Source organism: Petromyzon marinus, chromosome 2 (assembly GCF_048934315.1).
Source record: "Petromyzon marinus isolate PM22_M1 ecotype Great Lakes invasive population chromosome 2, UKy_Petmar_22M1.pri1.0, whole genome shotgun sequence".
In the NCBI taxonomy this organism is placed as follows: Eukaryota; Metazoa; Chordata; class Hyperoartia; order Petromyzontiformes; family Petromyzontidae; genus Petromyzon; species Petromyzon marinus.
Window position 1 is genome coordinate 7,480,980 of NC_133668.1, and position 20,451 is coordinate 7,501,430.

At 51.0% G+C, this 20,451-nt stretch overlaps 2 protein-coding genes across 3 annotated transcripts in view; one reads left to right on the top strand and one right to left on the bottom strand.

Annotated features, from left to right (window-relative positions):
* LOC116948558 (poly(rC)-binding protein 3-like) overlaps window positions 1–6,365 on the top strand; it is a 25,230-nt gene extending 18,865 nt beyond the window's left edge. Inside the window, exons 12-13 of one of the 2 annotated variants that reach the window (XR_012944908.1) lie at window positions 695–831; window positions 4,764–6,365. Coding sequence is in view for 1 of the 2 variants with exons in the window: in XM_076069253.1 (XP_075925368.1) it covers window positions 695–713 (19 nt within the window). In the remaining variant the exon portion in view is untranslated. Of the gene's footprint in view, window positions 1–694; window positions 2,962–4,763 lie in introns of those variants that run through there. The other variant, XM_076069253.1, reaches the window with a different exon arrangement.
* On the bottom strand, window positions 4,466–20,299 carry LOC116948512 (uncharacterized). Its single transcript, XM_032965264.2, has one exon. It carries the CDS (start codon window positions 20,110–20,112, stop codon window positions 9,109–9,111), a length of 11,004 nt encoding a protein of 3,667 aa, XP_032821155.2. The 5' UTR covers window positions 20,113–20,299; the 3' UTR covers window positions 4,466–9,108.
* Window positions 20,300–20,451: the final 152 nt, after the last annotated feature.

Here is a 20,451-nt window from a genome sequence, read left to right on the forward strand (position 1 = left end):
TGCATTATCCCACGACTTGTCTATAGCTGTTTTGCCTTTAGCCCCTAGAGGTAGAAATGGGAAGGGCCTCTTGCTGCTTTCGTCTGATATACTGTGGACTGGCGAGTGATTTGTCAATTTATTGTTACAATAAATCCTGCGGGTTCCATCGCCACAAAGATCTAATTAATCGTACAAAACGTTGCATTTCACTCTGCATGCCGTAGTAACACCACACTTGCTGTGGCTGCCTTTGCTACGTAACTCATCCCACGACTCGTATTTCCATGCTTGTGGGAGTCTGTCGGCTCGCGTCCCTCGTCCACTCTTGCATCTTTCAGCTTCACTTGCAGCTCGTAATTTATTTGTAAGCAATGTATCGTCATCACCAAAATGCTTCCCCCAACCGTGATTGCAAACGGTTTTATTAAGCAACCGTACGCTGGCGGATAGCCCCAAATATACCTGCGACTTATTGTTGACAAATGTAGCGTGGTATCTGTGGTGGGAATGAGTGCCGAGTTGGGGAGGGTGGGGCGGGCGGGACGAGGTGGTGGTGGTGGGGGGGGGATGCTTGCAGGCGTTCGCCGTACGTGCCTTGTTCTGCTCTGCCGAGGTCAGCCGCAAGTGACGCGGCGGCGGCGGCGGTCAAGGCTCGGAACCACGATGTGCTCAACTGTGGCGCATGCCGGCCCTCCCCTGTGACTTTCAAAAGGCGCCAAGGAACAACTTGAGCGACGTCGGGCGTGGCAAGCGAGGAGCAACGTGGCCTGCCGCCGCAGGCCCCACACGGCTGCCTCGGCTCGGACTTTCGCCAGGCCTCCTGGACGCTGCCCCCGGGGCCGTGTGCAGGTACACTGCCCCTGGCGGTCGACGTGACAGTCGGCAGCGACGACCTTTCGAGTGTCCCCCTCCACCCCCCCCCCACAGGAGTAAAAAGATGCACGTTCCGCCGCCATTTCCGGGAGTACTCTGAAGCCACAAGGTCAAGTGAGAAATGCCCCTCCACTTGCGGGTGGGCTCATCCCTTGCCAGGGTTGTGAAGTGCGCACCTGTCCGCGCGAAAGCCGTAGCCGCGTTAGTAATCTCCTTCAGGTCGGTGTCTGCACGATGGGCGACAAGACTGCTTGGATTGACGTGGTTGGTGTCCCCTGGTATGATGTCCTGCGTCTCGACCGATCGGTTGCCACAAAGATACGTTTGAAAAACTTGGGACACGAGAGGAAGTGCGGTTCTGCCGATCGCCTTGTATTAGCACGTGCTGCACACTCTAAAAAATGTTTTTCACAAAGCGCTCGGCTTTTTGCCTTAGCCCACGGAGCACCTGTGCCAGCACCAGTCCCATTTTGTGTGGATATTCAGTGAGGCTGTGGCCTCTGGTAGCATTTAGCTCTGGCTGCAGCCACATGTTCATGAGCACAAGACGGCTGTAGAGCCATGTGGACCAGCAAACAATTTGCCTACAGCAGGAGAGGGAGGAGCAAGCATGTCTGGGGTTTAGTTAAAGACCCGTTCCCATCACCAAGTTCCTCTACGCCGGGTGCCTGAGAATGGAGGTAAAAAGTTGGTCTCTTAAATAGTACCCCATATCTGAAGACTGCCGTAAATACATTGTTACCTTCCCCTGGTTAATGAGCATAACTTGAGGTGATGTGACAAGTAAGTCACTCGGGTTGCCCAGTTGAGACCCTGGACGGAACTGCTGAATGGTGCTGACAAAAGTCCATTCTTTAAATCAAAATTTAAGTCCATTCTTGTTCTGTTATGGCCATGCCCGCTTAACTCGCAAGCATTTTTGAAAGAGACATTGTGAAAATGATCCCTAAGCGCTCTCTAAATATTCCAAAAAGGGTTATTCTTAGGTGAGCATTTGGGCCATGCATTCCATAGATTCACTTCCAAAATCACTTAGGCAGATCTGGGACTTTAATGAGTTACAAGACGGTTCCCACAATTCCAAAGGAGTCTTCCCTGGCCCACATTTGATGCCTTCATGAACAATGCTTGAAAACTGGTGAAGGGGGACCCCCCCTCTCCACCCCTCCGTGTGTGTGTGTCTCCACACACATTTTGTGGACTGATTCTTTGAAGCCTGATGGCAATGTTATGTGTTCCATAGCACTTTCTGCACGTCTCTAAAGGCATACAAACTATGGTGACTTAAGCTCCAACCCTTGAAGCATCCATGAAAATTTCACAAAGGTCAGCAATTACATTTAATATTAGTTAATATCAATATTACAATAATTATTGTGATGCTTAATATTTTGACTCCCGTTATCAAGGAAGATTTGTTTAAAGTTTGAGAGTTTTTTAAATGTTATTAATTGCACGGTTAGATATATTATTTCTCAATTGGTATCAGTATTAACGTTGAAATGTATACCGACGTAATTTTATATACAGCGTTGACGCACGTCAAATAGTATTTTCTTTGCAGAATATAGTTCCGATGTGGCTGGCAGCACACGGAGTGGAGGATTGATGAGGGCTGACTGTGTTCACACACAGGAGTTGAATCTCCTCAACTGTGGCCCGTGACAGACAAATCAGTGCACACGTGTACAGCGTGCCATGTATTCCCTCGGGAGAGAAGCATCGCTAAAAACCCTGGGGTTATGTTTTTGTGAGGGTCCTGTTTTGGGATATTTGGCCAATCCCAAAAATGAGTAGCTTGTTTGACGGGAAAAGTAATACCTTGAGAAAACCCGTGTTTATGAAGAGTAGCACTCAACACTGCCACGTTCTGGCTGCTCCATTTGAGTGCTCAACACTATCCTTTGCAATAGGTATATGCAGACGTTTACACTTAATATACTCATGTATTATTATTATTATTTATACATTGCTATTTATATATTCGTGTACAAATCCTTATTTCTCTGTTTGCCAAATTGTGCAAAATAAGTACCTATGTGGTTTTTCCCCCTTCCACATGTTGTAACAATAAACATAAATAAAAGGTAAATGTGGAAATTTAAACGCATCTCCGAATCTAAACATCACTGCCATTTTTACCGTGACATGCATGCTGTGCCGGTGCATTGCCCCCCCCCCCCCCCTTCGATATTTAGTCCTTGCAGTAAATATTTCAAATTTGTTCTGTTGCACATGACCACAAACTCATTGGCCAATATGGAACCGATTACATTTACCAATTTAAGTCGAGATTAACACCAATTTTAGCTGTGTAGCTTGTGCGGATCTAAAAACAATTCTGGTCAACTAATGCACCTCCAAAAAAATTACTTTATCCTGGGGTACCTTAAAACGTAGGTTTTTTTTTGTAGACAAATCAACGATCCGTATTTGTTTATTAGTTTGGCGACGTAGTTTTATGCCAACATTCAAATTAATCCATCCGCTACCCGACATAATTGTCAATATTTGCAGAGGATGCTATTTCAATGCACCGATGCATTGATCAAATTCTGACCAAAAAAAAATCCCTCACTCGTGGCCGACTAATTTTCACGGTGCCAGTTTAATATCCTGAAATATTGTCGGCAAGTGCATTGCAACTGCCCAATGTTTAGACGATTCGGGGCTTAGTGGTGCTGAGCGGAGCGAATGTTAAGAGGCAGCTTCCTACTCCACTTTGTCCTATTCCGATTGCGCTGCTCACCCCGATCGTGTTTGGTTCGTGGAACCTCGAGTCCCTGGGATTTCCAGAATTTAATTTTTACAAATCCCGAGATGCGTGCTGCAGTGTGCAAAGCTTTCAATAAGTATTTCAATGGAGTAGATTGTTGAACGTGGAAAGGTGGACCATGGTGGTGTGCAAGCGACTGGATTTCGAGAAGGCCCCACGAACATATGTAATTCACGCACTGCGGAGAATCTACTACGACTACGTATGTGGGTGATAAGAGCAGCTCATGCAGATGGATTGTGGCTTGGCAAACTTGTGGGATGACAACGGTGTGCGGCGAGGCTTGCATCCAGCAGTGGAGAGACCTATGACTAGTAATGATCACTGGTCGTAATAACTATTTCGATGTTTCTCTTTTGTTGCCATAAATATACTGTAGCTATACAAAACTATAGGCCAGTCTGCATCAACGTTACCTTGAGCGTAAACATGTGCAGCAAATGCATGCAGCTTGACAGCGACTGGAAACCCTCCCTGGTTTTGGCCTGCCCTTAGGAAATCAGTGAGAAAGAGCTTGATAGCTCATCGGGTTCTAATTGGCTGAGCTACGATGCCCATACACTGCGAGCTGTAATAACAGTGGGGATGGTTTAGTTGAGCTGGTGGTGTAACGTAAAGTGTAACGATGTCGATAGGTCTTCAGGTAAATGTTTATCGCCACTACATTGTGTGCATCCCACGTAGCTTTTTGCTCATGGCATTTTGTTTGAGCTGAAGAGCTTCTGTTTTCTATTGTATGGCCTGCACATGGATTAAATCGTAAGCTTTGACGTAAAAAAACACATTTGTAAATGCTCAACAAATGTTATGCGTTTTAAATTGACGGAAAGTGAATGAATGAAAGGTTTTTATTGTATCAAGACAAACACAGATCCGACTCGAATCTTGTAAAATCGCCTCACATTGGGTCAGGGTTTTTTGTGCACAATACGCTCGTGGAGTAACATTAACACACGTTTTACTTCACACCAACACTACTCACGACATCATTGGACCTCCTTTGCCAGTACCAAAATATAATAATAGAGTTTTTCCCTTTTTTTCTGGGGAAAACCCCTATTATTATTATTAGAGCTTGCACTGTTAACAGTATGCGCTGGCGTTGACGTGAAACATGCCTTGAATATGACAGGTGATGAAACGGGGCTTCTCAAATGGCAGTCCTGGAGTGGCCTCGGTGCTCGGTGGATGCCTCAGGACCGTGAAGAACACCGAGCTGGCACTGGCGACATTGTTATTTCATCCGCCGAGGCGGACCAGGTTCTCTAAAGGCGATGGCTTTTCCCTGGTCACCAATTACTGCGCTACACCGCAGTAACAAAGGATGTCTAGAATATTTTGACTTTCAAGGCACCACAATGTAAAATGTCTGTTCAAGTACAAGTCAAAATATTACATGGGCCCTTTCTGCTCTGTATAAAAGTTAATCGGCCAGACGGTTAGCTTGCGTGGATTTAGGCAGTGTTAACATCGGTCATGAGGTGTTTTCAGTCTGTGCTTGTACAACACGTCTCGTGCAGTAATTTGCTAAAATAAAGGTTCTGTGTCGAATTTGTCTTGGCTCAGCTCCGAGGGCCTTACTCGGACATATGGCACATGGCAAATCGTCACTTTAAAAGAGCATAAGTGTAATGATGGTACCTGGGTCAGGGAAAGCCACCAATGGGACACAGGAAATCATAACCGTGGAAAAGACTCCTTTGTGCGACTACGGCTAAGAACACCAAACCACGTACCATACAATTTTGAACTGCCACAAATAAAAATGTCAAGGTGGTGTGTCTGCAATTCACAAACTTTGAAAGCAATTTAATTGATAAATGTCTTGGAACTGAAGCCCGCCATAGGTCATACGAAATCATACCGAGGTATCGTCACCATCCTCCCGCGAAGATGCTGATGTAGGCGTGTAACGATTGACTGAAATTATTCAAATCGCGGGTGTAAGAATTGATTGTTTACGGTGTATGCTATTATATGAAAATTATCTGCTTTTACATTTAGACGAAAGGAGCAAGCAAATTCGTACCAAAGAGACCAATGGTGCAAATACCACAGTCAACATGAGACAAAGACATTGATTAGTCAATCAAATCACGACCCCGGAGCATGGAAATTCATAAAAATGTATTGGTAGGCAGACAGTACGTGCCTTCTCGGCTGCCAGTAAGAGGATGTGGATTTGTTGCATTTCCCGTAAGATTACTATTTTACTTTTACCATTTTTATTTTACCAGGTAAGGTCCACTGATCTATATCTTTTTTCAGAAGCTACCTTGCCACAATTGAGAGCTCAACGAAGTGGCTTATGTGGAAATTTATAGCAGCCAAATACTCTTTAAACACGTGTTTATAAATGTGGAGAGAAAAACCAGGGGAACCCGGAGAAAAATACACTCGACCACGTGGAGAACATGCAAACTCCAAATATACAGGCGTTGGGGTTGGGATCGAACCCACAATCCTCTATACCAGGCGAGGTAGTTAACATCTCGCTACTTCCTGAAGATATGTAGGGAATATTCGTCCGAATATCGGTTGCTTTTGGGGTATTTGCTGTTCATTGGTAAATGCCCTGCAATTTATACTACCTGGAATAGGGTTTCGATTGAGCAGTTTTCTCTGCAATGAATCGTGTTTCGCTTTGTTCTTGAAGACTTCTGATGTTATGACTTACATAGCAGTTGGAATACCATTTGTTATCAAATACAATTGTATAAATCGTTTGCTTATCTCCGCTCGGTTGTGAATCATGACAACAATGATGCAGTGGTCCATCCGTTAATTGATCAAAACGAGGGCTGGAGTTGGAGCAGCCTTGCTCCGAGCATCATCGGATCGTGAACAGTACGCTCGAGCTGATGCATGGACAACTTGGTAAGATACTGTGGTTGACTGGTGGGCTCACCTGGTTGGTGAGAGGCTGACGAGGGGCAAAATAAAACACTTGAGGGCGAGATGCTACAATGTCGGCAACTTTCATTTGGGCTAATTTAAAGGCCATTCTATTTCTAAGTGCATTTTCCTATGATTGTGTTGAATAATTAATAAGTGCATCGTTTCATCTACTCTTAATATCCGGCTCTTAAGACGCTTATACCGCCCATCTGTCAAAAACATCAAGTTGCAGAGTTCCTGCAAACAGCGTGCCAGTTGAGTTTATTGTGCGCGATGTTCAACAAAAGCTACTGTTTTTGTTGTTTTCTTGGGACATGTGGACCAAGATTACCAAGTAAAAATGTATAAACATCCTACGTCACAAATCAAATGCATACCTTCATTACTCGCTTGTCTTATGTTGCTACAATATTTAGTACTTAAGCTGTTAAATTATTTTTTTGTATATACGAAATGGCTATTAGACTAACAAATCCCTCGCTTCGAAACAAATTGTGGTTAATCCTTCTCTGGTTTAACTCCATGTCACCACCACTCCCAAGCACCCTGGGGTTTACAGTGGTTTTAAATGTGGCCGAGGCCACATCTGCCACTGCACAGAAACCCATTTGGGTGGCTAATTGTAAGTGTGTTTAAAGTGCGTTATGAACACCAACTCAAGTTGGCGTTCATTGACGCCTCCCGCACCCATTTTATTCCAAACATCCGCGACCAGGCAGGCACCACGAGGTTCTAGAAGACACCGAACAGCAGTAGACGCTGGTGATCTTGTGATTCCCTCCATTAACCACGGCCACATTTTCGCACGATCACAAAAACTGCTTTCTATAACGTTAACAACGCGATCACTTCGTTAATTCCATTGCTCCGACCAAAACCACAGGGATTGGAGACGAGTCAGACGACAAGATTTCGGCCACTTGACACAAGTTATCAACTCCACACCTCAAGGCCCCTCCATTACACGCCAATACTTCCCAAGGTCACAACGACCCAGTGCAAGTCACTAATGTCTGTATATATTTCTCTGATGCATTTTCTTGTGCCGCGTGTTTGGCATGGTGTGCCAACGTTTCGCTCCCATAAGCTAAGAGCTTCAGGAACTGGGAGCCTGAGTACGTGGTGCAACATGTCGGACATTAACGTGGCACAACCTGAAAACACTTCAGAAAGGATATACAACACGGCTCAAACACGTGTGCAGTACCAATTCCTATTATTTGTAGATTTGATGTCTGGCCTCGATCGTCGAAGGAGGAAGTAATGTTGGTAGACATGAATAGCTTTGGGAAAAGGTTGCAATAACTTTTAAGAGCGAAGGTTAACGGAAGCAAGAACATTGTGGCAGCTTTTGTATGGACCGAGTCCAGTCTATTCACCGTGTAACAGCGGAATATTTGACTCGCATGGCATAGAATGGAGAGGGCCTGGGAGGATAAGTGGATTAAGATTTTCCAAAACACCGATGCTTAACACTGACTGCACTCACCATACAGGCTACACAGTAAAAAAACCAAATGTTTCTCAAGTTGCACACGTACTTTTTCCAAAAATATCGTTCACAATATGTAACAAGGAATGAGTTGGCGTTATAAATCGTGGCACGACCGAACGTGTAAGTATTGCATGGTGAAACTTCTTTAAGCAAGGAGTTTGTGTGGTGGAAGCTTAGTGCAATACACATTTCACCATTCCGTCCTGCTGTGTCACTGCAATCGAGTTTATTGGACGCTGGTTACCCAAAGGGTAATTTTAAGCGACTGACAACAGCAATGGAGACCGTGGCAGCGTGTGCATGGAGAAGTTTCCCAGGATGCGTCATGTGTCACATTGAGACGCTGCCATGGTTGATTTATCTCGGGGGGTGAGCCAGTGACTCGAATGTCACCTACGCTGTTTCCGCATGGAAACTGCATGGAGCGCATGCGGCGGAGATGGGTGGGAGTTGCAGCCAAGGGTCGTGCGTGAACCTGAAAAAGACACCGCATGGCTGCGTCTCGAGCCTTGGCCATGCCGCGCGCCGTGCCTTCGATGTGTACGTGAAGACTGGTGGGGGTTTAGTAAGCATTGCAAGCTCGTCCAAGGGATGATGCTCGAGACGAACTCCACCTCGTCCTGCAAGCCGCCAGGATTGTGTTTGCTCAAGTCTGATGGGTCTGTCCTCGTCCCACGTCACACCCACGTATCAAGACGAGGACTAGTTTCTCCAGCCGAATGTCCCATACCCTAAATGTCGACGTATCATTGAAAAGGTGCAGCGGTGATGTCAACGGTAAACATACAAACGTGTGTGCTAAACTTAAAGCATTGATCCAAATAAAATCCCAAATTTCAACCCTAATCCTAACCATGACCAACTTTCTGATCCTTACCTTATCCTTGACTCCAACCCTATTCCTCAATCTTGTCAAATGGCCGAAGCCCAAATGTGATCCTTAATTCTACCCCAACCAACATTATCCACATTTTCGAGTAACTCGGGCAAATTATTTAATGTTTTCAAAAACGAATGCCCCTTGGTAACAAATACACCGCCGTCTCGGCCTGCAGTTGGGAGGTGAGTGAGTGCCGCTTCCCTTTTACTGCCCCTCCTGCCCTGCTGCCCTCGCCTGTGGACTCACCCCAGCAGCCGCTGCCTCCAGCACCCGCAGCTTCCTCGCCGGGCTCCCCAGTGGTGCGGCGACCTCCTCGGCCGAGAGGCGGCGGCGGCACGTCCTTCCTGACCGCGCCTCGTTGGCCACATTGGAAAATCCACTCGACAGGATGATCCCGTCTTCTTCTTCCTCCTCCTCGAGCGCCCTTTTCCTAGTGCCGCCACCACGGGCTGCCCTCGTGTCGCCGCCGCAGCCTGGTGGCGGTGGTGGAGGTGTTACGCCGCCTTCGACGCAGCGAAAGTCTCTTTGGACGTCCACGCACGGCTCGGAGCTTCTCTCGAGGAACCCTCTGGCGCAAGCCGTCGCAATCGCAGAATTCGCGGTTTCTCGAACGTCGCGGCTCGTGACCTCGCACCGATATTTCTCCGTGGTGTCCTCGTACGCGCAAGCGAGCTCGTCCGTTGGTGTCGTGGTCGTGGTGGTCGTGCCGAGGCTCTTCGTGTCCGTTCGATCTACCCCCTCGATGGCGACCCTCGCCTTGGAAGTGGCGTTCGTCGCCGTGCTTAACGGCGCGGAAGCGTGTGCGAGTTCGGCGAGTTCCTTCGCCTGGCCAGGCGGCGATGGCTCATCGCTCACGCGTTTGCCGAAGCGAGCGTCGTCGTAGTCTTCGTCGTCGTCGTCGTCCTCAGCGTCGTCGTCGTCTTCAGCGTCACCAACCTTGGAGCCGCACACACCACCGCCGGTGGAGCCCGCACCGGGGTGGCGGTGTTCAGCCCAGCCCGCGTGACGGGCCATGTCCCCCACCGTGTTACCACCACCACTCACTCGCGTCGATACGTTCGTGACATCTGACGCATCCCCTCTGTCCGTCCCGTCCTTGGCTTCTTCGTTGCCACCTTCGCTGCCTCCGCTTGTGAAGTGAGCGCTCCTCCTTGGCAAGCTGTGGGCCGCGATGACCGACACGTGGAGTGCTTCGGGCTCGCCGCTCGATGCTCGTCTTAGCACCACCTGCTCCTTACGGGATTCATCGCTCGCGGATGATGCTCGCTCACCAGCAACGACTTCTGTGGCATCTCGTGCTTCGTCGTTGCTTCCCAGTGCTTCGTCGTTGCTTCCCAGTGCTTCGTCGTTGCTTCCCAGCGCTTCGTCGTTGCTTCCCAGTGCTTCCTTTCTACCTCCTAGTGCTTCGTCGTTGCTTCCCATTGCTTCCTCTCTACCTCCTAGTGCTTCGTCGTTGCTTCCCAAGGATTCATCGTTGCTTCCTAGTGCTTCCTCTCTACCTCCTAGCGCTTCATCGTTCCTTCCCAGTGCTTCATCGTTGCTTCCCAGTGCTTCATCACTACCTCCCAGTGCTTCATCGTTGCTGCCCAGTGCTTCATCGTCGCTTCCCAGTGCTTCGTCGTTGCTTCCCAGTGCTTCATCGTTGCATCCCAGCGCTTCATCGTTGCTTCCCAGTGCTTCATCACTACCTCTTAGTGCTTCATCGTTGCTTCCCAGTGCTTCATCGTTGCTTCCCAGCGCTTCATCGTTGCTTCCCAGTGCTTCATCACTACCTCTTAGTGCTTCATCGTTGCTTCCCAGTGCTTCATCGTTGCTTCCCAGTGCTTCATCGTTGCTTCCCAGTGCTTCATCATTGCTTCCCAATGCTTCACCGTTGCTTCCTATTGCTTCATTATCACCTAGCGCTTTAATATTGTCTCTTCGTGTTTCATCGTTGCTTCCTGGTGCTTCATCATTGTCTCCTGGTGCTTCATTATTACTTTCTAGCAGTTCATAATTGCTTCCTATTGCTTCATTATTGCTTCCTATTGCTTCATCATTACCTCCTAGCACTTCATCGTTGCTTCCTGGTGCTTCATCGTTGCTTCCTGGTGCTTCATCGTTGCTTCCTGGTGCTTCATCATTGACTCCTAGCACTTCATCATTACCTCCTAGCACTTCATCATTGCTTCCTGGCGCTTCATCGTTGCTTACTGGTGCTTCATCACTACCTCTTAGTGCTTCATCGTTGCTTCCCAGTGCTTCATCGTTGCTTCCCAGTGCTTCATCGTTGCTTCCCAGTGCTTCATCGTTGCTTCCCAGTGCTTCATCATTGCTTCCCAATGCTTCACCGTTGCTTCCTATTGCTTCATTATCACCTCCTAGCGCTTTAATATTGTCTCTTCGTGTTTCATCGTTGCTTCCTGGTGCTTCATCATTGTCTCCTGGTGCTTCATTATTACTTTCTAGCAGTTCATAATTGCTTCCTATTGCTTCATCATTACCTCCTAGCACTTCATCGTTGCTTCCTGGTGCTTCATCGTTGCTTCCTGGTGCTTCATCGTTGCTTCCTGGTGATTCATAATTGACTCCTAGCACTTCATCATTACCTCCTAGCACTTCATCATTGCTTCCTGGCGCTTCATCGTTGCTTACTGGTGCTTCATCATTGCATCCCGATGCTTCATCGTTGCTTCCTGGTGCTTTATCGTTGCTTCCTGGTGCTTCATCGTTGCTTCCTGGTGCTTCATCATTACCTCCTAGCCCTTCATCGTTGCTTCCTGGTGCTTCATCATTACCTCCTAGCTCTTCATCGTTGCGTCCTGGTGCTTCAACATCGCCTGCATTGTCCTCCGCCATCCACGTGTAATGTTGCTCATTGCATCCTCTGGTTCCTTCACTCGGGCTGCTGTTCACGGACGGCTCAGGATCGTGGCGTTCTTGTGACGGGCAGACGTCGTCTTTCGTAGAGCCCGTGACCAGGGCCAAGCAGAAAGCGCTGCCTCGAGACGAGCCCACGCTGCTGTCCATACTCTCCACCACTAAACGGCCTCTCCTGGCGCCGCTCGGCTCGGCTCGCGGGCTGATGCTGGTCGATCCACAACTTGCAAAGCTGCTTGCAGTCAGGAGAGAGTCCTGGATGCCCTTGCTTGGCTTGGCATCGGCGCCCATCTCCAAATCGTCCCCAAGTGACCGCGTTGCGACGCCGCTCAATGTCAAACACGACGGCTCGTCCACACTCGTACCTGGACGTGACGAACGCTGCTGACCGATCAGTTGCGCCAACGTTGCCTCTGCCGGAAAGTCGAGTTTGGAGGACAAGACCAAACGGCTCGGCGGTGAATTAAAAGCGCGGAGGAGGTCTGGGTCCGCTTGTGGTGCGATGATTTTGAACGGAGAGATGGCTTCATCGTCACCGCATCCTGCGACAGACCCGGCGTCTTGGACCTCTTGGTCAGGCTGCGGCTGCTCTTCTCTGATACGGGCCCTCTTAGCGTCGCTCGGCACCGTGAAGGCGGCCTCGCCTGGCCATGCCACTTCCGCCGCTGTAGTCGCGTCACTCTGTGTTTCACACGGGTCCATGCATTCGTTCTCAGTCGCTGGTCGCTTGATGCCACGTTGCTGAAATCTACTCTTGTGACTCCGGTTGAGCACGCTGGTCGATGGTGTAGGATCCCACAAATGCGGGCAGACCAAACGACCCACTATCGTTACCGCTGCATTGACATTTCCATCGTCATCACGACCGCTAGCTGTGGCATCGCCACCTCCTGCTGCTTCCACGGTCGTGGCAGCCTCATTTAAGCTGCACACCGCACTCTTTGGCAAAGCCGAATGGTCATCAGAGATGTGAGCGCTTTTATTCGGTCCAACGTGGGCAGCACTGGCAGATGGACCGCGCTCCCGTCTTCCATCTGGTCTCCAAGCACGGGTGTCGATGCAGAGCTTCGGCTTCTCTCTGCTATCCTTCCTGCAGCAGATGCCCTCGTTTGTGTCCATGGGCTCACTGACAACATGGGTATGGCATCCGCTGGTAGGTGCGGAGTTGGAGTCTTGTTCAAGACCACGGCTGTCGTCTTGTATGCTGAGTAGCTTGTGGGAAATTTCCTGTCCGTGCCCTTCCCACTGGGTGGATATCGCTCCTGTATCTGGTGATCCAAGATCGCACGCATTTAGTGCACTGATGGCACTTTGCCTCCTACGAATCTCATCATCTGCCGGATGCACAATTTTGATATCACAGTTCTCTGTTATTCCGTCAGCTGTGGCCCTTTTTGTGACCCCTTCAACGCATTCTTTACCGATGCCGGGCTCCACGCGTGGCTCATGTACACACGAAGCGAGTTTCCATCTTCTGCACTCGCTGTTGCAAGGGTTTAGTGAGCTCTCATGAAAGTCGGTGGAATGGACGATTGGTTTTTCTGTGCCGTCGGAGGGTTTCGCAATGTTTCCAACTGTGCCGTCTGCCGTAGCGGTGGCTTTGTCCGTTTTTTTAGGACGGTGTTCTCGCGTGCGACCTTCTCTCGATTCCTGCGGGTGGGATCTTCCGCACCGTGCCAGAGCTGCGCGTTCTTCGAGTACCCCACCAGGTTCTGCTCTCACGGAGGGGCACATCCTCTCTTGTTCGGGCGAGCTGCCATCACGCGTATTTTTATCCCCATCCGGTGAGGGCGAGTCTCCACCGAACACCGTGCTACCATGCCGCCCCGCATCTCTACACAACTCGGAGACCGTGACCACTTGCCTAGGGCTGTCATCTTCAGCTGCTCTGGCGTTCATCGAAATCCCACGACCCCACAAGTTGGAGTCCACGGCTTTGTCAACCCCAATGGTCGCGCCCATTACAGCGAAGCGAGTTTCATCCGTGATTGCGCCGGTCTTCTTCCATTTGTCACCAACGTCCTCCTCGAATGCACGGCCGCGGACATGTTTTGATTTATTTGCGGAGTCAACACTGATCTCAGTTGCGGAAAGTAGTGAGGAATCTTCGTCCCTATTGCCCTCCGTAGGACTGACAGGCGTCTCCTCGTCTCTACGGTGATGCGAATGTTCCTCTCTGGTTCTGCTCACCTGAACGCCATCATTGTCACTTTCTGGTCGCGTCGTGTCATCAGCGAGTCCGGAACTCGCACGGCCCTGCCCAGTGCTGTGTGCAGCTCTCGCCATCGTGTTTTGCGCGTCCTTCGCATCGTGATACCTTCCTCCTGTCGTAGCACTTCCAGTTTTACGAAAATAGCCAGCACCTCTGTCATCCGTCATTCGCGTCATCATTGTTGAATCGATAGTGGAAGTGGAACTAATATCGATAAGTGACGATGATAACGATGACGGTGATAAAACAGCACTCTTGGGCTGTGGGCGTCCTGCACTGTAACGGGCGATGGATATTTGTGTGTCTTCCACGATCCCTGATGATGCTTGGTCCTTCTGGTATGCTCCTGCGCGAGTTGTGTTTGTCTTATTTTGTGCATTACAGATGTTCGTTATGTCGGCGTTGGTGGACTTTCTAACATTTTCAGAGCCCTTATCATCTGCTGCACTGGGAGCAATACTTGATGTAGTCGTGGGCATGGTGCTAATGTTGATAACTGATGATGATGAAAACGTATTAATGGCAGCTTCATCAAAAAGTCTATGATTTTCTTCCTGCGTTCCAACCCTTTGAGCGTTATTGTCCATTATTCGGTGTTCTCCAGCGTCACCTTCATCAGGACTTTCAGAAGTTTCATCCCCTGCATCTATAACACCCTCAATGGTGATTGTGTTGTCAAATCTCTGAATATCGCCAGCACCCATCCCATCTGCAGTCTCACTGACACGTCTCAATTCTGCACTGGCTGCGATGTTAACGTCACTGGCCGATGATGGATCAGGTGGTGCATCATCATGGTTATCCATGTCTGGGGCAAGTGCATCATCATCAGCCCTGTCCTGTGCTACCAGAGCATCTTTACCGGTTTCACCGATTTGAATTGTGTCATCAAGACGTGGGTGTTTTTCTCTTCGAATGTCACATGATTCGGCACGGTCACTGACCTCTATCTGTGGATTGACACCTTTCCTCGTGTTCACTAATTTATCTACATTAATTTCTCGACCTTTCCGGTTCCGGCAGTCAGTGTCTCCGTTGTGCACATGGAAGAGTTTCCGAGATTCATCCTGGCCCGTTTCACCTGTTGCGGCATTGTCAATCCTTTTTGAAGAGCTCACTTCTGCAAACGATACAGATGAATTATCGTCATCATCATCGTCGTCGTCGATATAGATCACGCCCACGTCTTCCTCGCGTACGTTGTAAGAGCGCTTTGCTCCCCGGGTGTTGGGGTCTTGACCGTCAGTGGCCGATTCCTGATATCCAGGAATGTTACGCTGAGGACATTTGTGCTTCTCAGATTCCCCAGCATCTGTTGCGCAGCCTTTGCGGACAGCACTGCCAGTGGTGTTGGCCGCGTTTTTCGCATTCCCTTTATTCACGGGTATTACAGTCGTGTTAGTAAATGGCGATGACACGGTCTCGTCGTCATCATCATCAATATATATGGGAGTCATATCATTACTGCCCTGTGACGAGGTCACTTTATTGTCAACATCAGTGGGGCTTGGTTTGTCAATGTGTTGTTTATCGATCCGCCATATTTCCTCCTTGTCAGAAATCTGTGAACTTACATCGGTGTCACCTCCACATGACCAGTTACCAACGGAAGCCGTTCCCGTGCCCGCGTGAGCTGTGTCATTCGTGTCTGACGCATTGCCGGTCTTGTTTACCTTGCCCCTCAAGTTGCTCAAAATGTAATCAACTGTGACATTACTGTACTCTTTCCATTCACCGTGGGACTGATTTAAATGTGTCGTTTTTGTACAGTGTCCTGACGATACAGTTGCATTTGTGCTACGCATCGTTTCGATAGGTGATAATATAACTTCATTGTCAATTTTCATGGGGCTTAATGTTTCAATATATTCATCGATATAGTGGGGTTTATCTTTCTCAGGAGCAGTGGGTTTCTTCGGTTGGTCTGCATCAGTCATTACATCACTTTCCGAGACCCCTGTGATTTTGTGCTCCTCCTGGTTTGAATCTGTGGCCACTTCGACCGAGTCATCCAAGGCCCTCGGGTTAAAGCAGACGCAGTTCTGCGTGTGCGTATGGGTGGTTCGCCAAAGATTAGCGGTGCCCATTCGATCGCTAATATTTTGGATGCCTGATGGTGTCCACGTAGTGGTTGTGCTGATAACATCAATGAACGAGGACGATGATGGCAGCGATGTTGACGATGACGTTGAGCATGACGATGACGTTAGGTCACCGATATTGCCAACGTCCTTGGCACTTGCAGTTTCTTCGGTGGCATTGCACGGTGCGCGCTTTCCCTGCCGACTTTGCGTTTCACAGAGTCTTGTATCACGCACGCGCCCATCGCCGACGTCAGCTCGGGCTGAAGCTTCGCACTGCGTGGACGTCATCAGCCGGCATCTGTCCACAATGTCGCTTTCATCCGTCGCACCTTTAGGGTCAGCACCTCGATGAGGATTATTGCTCTCTGTGGGGCGGGCCATTTGGCTCTGTTCCGCATGCTCTCGGGTTGTGTCTTTGGAGATGTCACGTCTGCTTCCCGCTACGGACAAGAGGGTGCCGCCAATACTCACCAACACCGGGTCCTCTGTTGGATTGATGGCGGCGGTCCCAGTGACGTCAACCCCTGGGACGAGGACAGTCGGTGGACTATGCAGGAGGTCACTGGCCGGTGTGCGTGCGTCAGTCTTTTCAAGTTTTGCAGTCGGTTGAGGCACCGTGATTTCTTCACCAGACTTCTGTGGAGCCCCATCTTTCGCGACATCTTTCACAACGGCCTCTTCGGGGCGATGAGTGTTCACGTCTTCATCTGCGCTTTTATCGCCCGAGCCTTCACGCAGCACCATCTTTGTCCTCTCCATTTCAGCGGCGGCATTTTCAGGATGCAATGCTGTTGCCGTGCCCACGTCTCCTCTTTCCGCTTTTATGTTGAAGTCGGTGGCCGCGGTTCCTTCTGCCTGCCTCGTGGGGTCCTCATCAGCTCTCAGAGCAGCAGCAGCAGCAGATGTCACGTGCCTTTGCTGTGGGTACACGTGACCAGCACCACCCAATGGGATCGCATCGTCGCTTATCAAACAGACCACAGCCTCGCTCTCGTCTTCACCACGAGTGACATCCTCCTTAGGCTGATGACAAACTGCGCTCGGGACGCCTTTGCTCAGTGATTGATCCGCCGGTTCCTCCTTCGGCGACACGTCCCCATCCACCGCCACTGGGATGTTGTTATCCTTTCGTTTGTCTGCCGCCTCCATCATGACCTGCACGCCATCGGTGTCTCCCAGACGAGCCAAAGGGAGTGTGGAGTCTGCCATGTCCACTGAGCTCTCTGGCGCGACTTCATCTTCACCAGTGAGGTCGATTATCACAGCATCAGGCGCTTGTTTGTGGGCCCTGGATGTACTCCTACCAGAACAGTTCACCTTGTCCTGATAGACGCCAATGCCCGCCGCCTTGCAGGCTCGGGGAGCGCCTTTTCTCTGACTGCTGACGGCAACCTTTTCCTTAATGGCTGTTTTTCTTTTTTTTGTTGACGAGTCTGTGGCTTTTTTTTTGTGTTCCCCGGCATTTCTGTTTTTGGATCGTCGCTTTTTGGGGCGCTTCTTCTTCTTCTTCTTGCATTTGGAAGCAGGCACCAGCGGATGAGCTGGTGGAAGCAGTTGTTGTTGAAGTGAATCGCTCTCTTCCTCTTCATCCGTGAGGTCGATAACGATGATCTCGTTTGCCCTGGCGGCTGCCTCTGCGCTGCTGTCTCTGCCGTCTGGACCTGCCGGCGCCGACGTTGCTTGCCCGGTACCTCTCGTGAGGATGCCCTCTGACGCATCCACCGAGGTACTCGTGGACACGTCCTTCTTAGTCATTGGGCCAGATTTCGATTTGGCCTTCCTTTGCCTCTTCCTCGTTTTGATTTTGACTATGGCCCGCTTTTCTTGGAAGTTTGGCAAGACGGGCGGTGGCGTGCTGGACTCCACGATGATCACCAAGTCGTCGTCCTCCGTGCTGGTGCCGCAGACCGCCACCCCCGAGACCCCCTCCGTGGAGCCGCTGCACACCGGGTTAGCTGGCTGAGCACTGGCCTGGCTTTGAGGATCCACCAGCGACGGCTCCTGAGTCCCTACACCCACCTCCCGCCTGTCGCCTGCCACCTCCGCTGCTTCGCTGGTGCTGCTCGCCTCTGCGCTAAAACTCGGTTCCCGTGGCGCAGGAGATTGACTCACCTCTTGGTCCCCCAGGCAAGCCGCGCTCGCCACATTCGGCCCATTGACCGACACGATTTCGACATCTGCTTCCTCCACCTCCCCTTCACCCCCCTCCTCCCGTTCTTCATCCTCCTCATCCTCCTTGTCTTCTCCCCCCACGTCCTCCACGATGGCGGCGTCAGCGGCGATGCTCTTGTGGTACTCCCTGAAGCAGCGCGCACGGCACAGCGGCAGGTCACAGATGCCGCACCGGAACGACGTCTGGATCTGCCTGCCTGAGCGCGTCTTCCTGCCGTTCTGCGAGCACTCGCGGCACACGCGCTTCCTGTTGGGGATCCTCACCAGCTTGTGCGCCCCAATGGCCTCAGCGTAGCACTCGGAGCGGTCGTGCTTTGGCTTGCGCCCCTTTGTCTGGCAGCGGCCCGAGAAGCCGGCGCGGAGCTGCTCGGCAAGCTCGATGCGGAACTGGAAGTGGTCGTAGCCCTTGGGAGGCGGCGGGTCGTGCTTGGATTCGCGGTAGAGGAGCCACGCGTTCACGATGCTCAGGTTCACGAGGAACCAGATGATGTAGCGCCACCACTTCTTGGAGGTGCGTCCCACGTGGTAGTAGCTGCGGTACTGGTCGGAACGGTCCACGCCGCCCATGTACTTGTTGTACTTCATGATGGCGTCGGGCTTGAGGCGCCCGTCAGGCAGCGTGAGCATCTTGCCCTCCGAGTTGCTCGTGAGCATCACCACCACGCGCTTGTCCCTCCACACGGTCAGCACCAGGTTGCCCTTCTGAAAGAACTCCACGTCCCCCTTGTTCCTCAGCTTGAGCTGCTTGGCCTCGTCGGGCAGGCCCACGCGGTTGATGTTGATGGTAGAGCACCCGTAGAGGCTGCACTTGAGCATGTCCTCGAGCAGCCGGGGCGAGGAGAAGAAGCGGTCGAAGTAGACGTGGTGGTTGCGGTGCCAGTACGGCTGGGTGAGGCTCATCACCACCTGGTGGCCCAGCCCGTGGGTGGGTCCTGCCTTGCGGTTACGGCCCGTGTAGATGTCGAAGTTGAGGCAGTAGCCGGTCTCGGACTCGCACAGCTCCCACACCTTGACGCCCCACTTGGTGGGCTTGGCGGGCATGTGCTGCTTGAAGAAGAGGCGCCCCTTGAAGGGAATCATGCCCTCATCCACGGCGACCTCGCAGTGCGGGTAGTAGTACCTGCCGAAGTTCTCCCGCACCGTCTCTACCACATTGCGCACCTTGAAGATGGGGTCGTAATCGCGGCGGTCGACGCGCGGCACGCTCTTGTTGTTGCGCACGTGCAGGTACTGGTTGATCTTTACGTAGCGCGAGTGAGACATCGTGCCCGAAATCCAGTCGCAGCGCAACGCCACGTTGCCCGCCCAGTAGCAGTAGAGTCGTGGCAGGTTCTTGATGCCCATCATGATGGCGAGCGCGAAAAACGCCTTGATCTCGTTGACGGCCGTCGGCACCCAGTAGGGATCCTTCTTCTTCGCCGCGGCCATGCGCTGCTCGGCGTAGCGGTTCGTCTCCTCGGTGATCGTCTCAAACAGCGACTCGGGCCACAGCAGCAAGAAGTAGTCAAGTGGCGTGGCGTCGAGTGGCAGGCTGTGCTGGGGCCCGCTGCTCTGGGAGAACTCCCTGATGCGGACATCGGACAATCCCTGGCTCCACCGCAGGTTCTGCTGGTTCTCGGCTTCGACGCAGCAGCCCTCCTGGGACATGTCTAAGGCCGCCGCCGCCTCTTCTTGGACGACATTGTGGTCGTCGTCGCCCTCGCCAGCCACTGGGTCGGGGTCAAGCACGTCGATGTCGCTCTCCGATTCGCTGTTCTGGCCATGCCTGCGGTCCGCACCCTCGTCCGCTCGGTCCCCCTCCGGTCCCTCGACATCCCCCTCCGTGTAGAAGTGGCCCAAGTGTTCGTAGTTTTCGAAATCGTCCACGTAGAACTCCATCATCTCTCGTCGGGTGCGTAAATTTTAGTGCAAGGCGCCAAGCGGTCCGTTTTGTGTTTTGAGTCTGAATGATTGCCCTGGACGACGCTGCACAGATGGGGAGCGCGTGGTAAAGACTGGCAGGGATATCTGGAGGTTCCACGGGACTCCGCAGCAGCGGTGTTGGATAAGGTATTGTACTGAGGACGTGCCAGCAGCTAAGACGTCCCCTGCTTGTGGCCGTTTGAGAGTCTCCAAACGCTCCATTCAAGTAAAATCGTGATGCAAATTTGCATTTCACCAAATAACAAGCGTCAATTCAAATTGTAAAATTATTAAACCAAGGCACACATTTCAAAGCAC

What these genes read in the sequence shown, in the direction of transcription:
- LOC116948512 (XM_032965264.2), bottom strand. Translation starts at nt 20,112, where the DNA reads ATGATGGAGTTCTACGTGGACGATTTCGAAAACTACGAACACTTGGGC.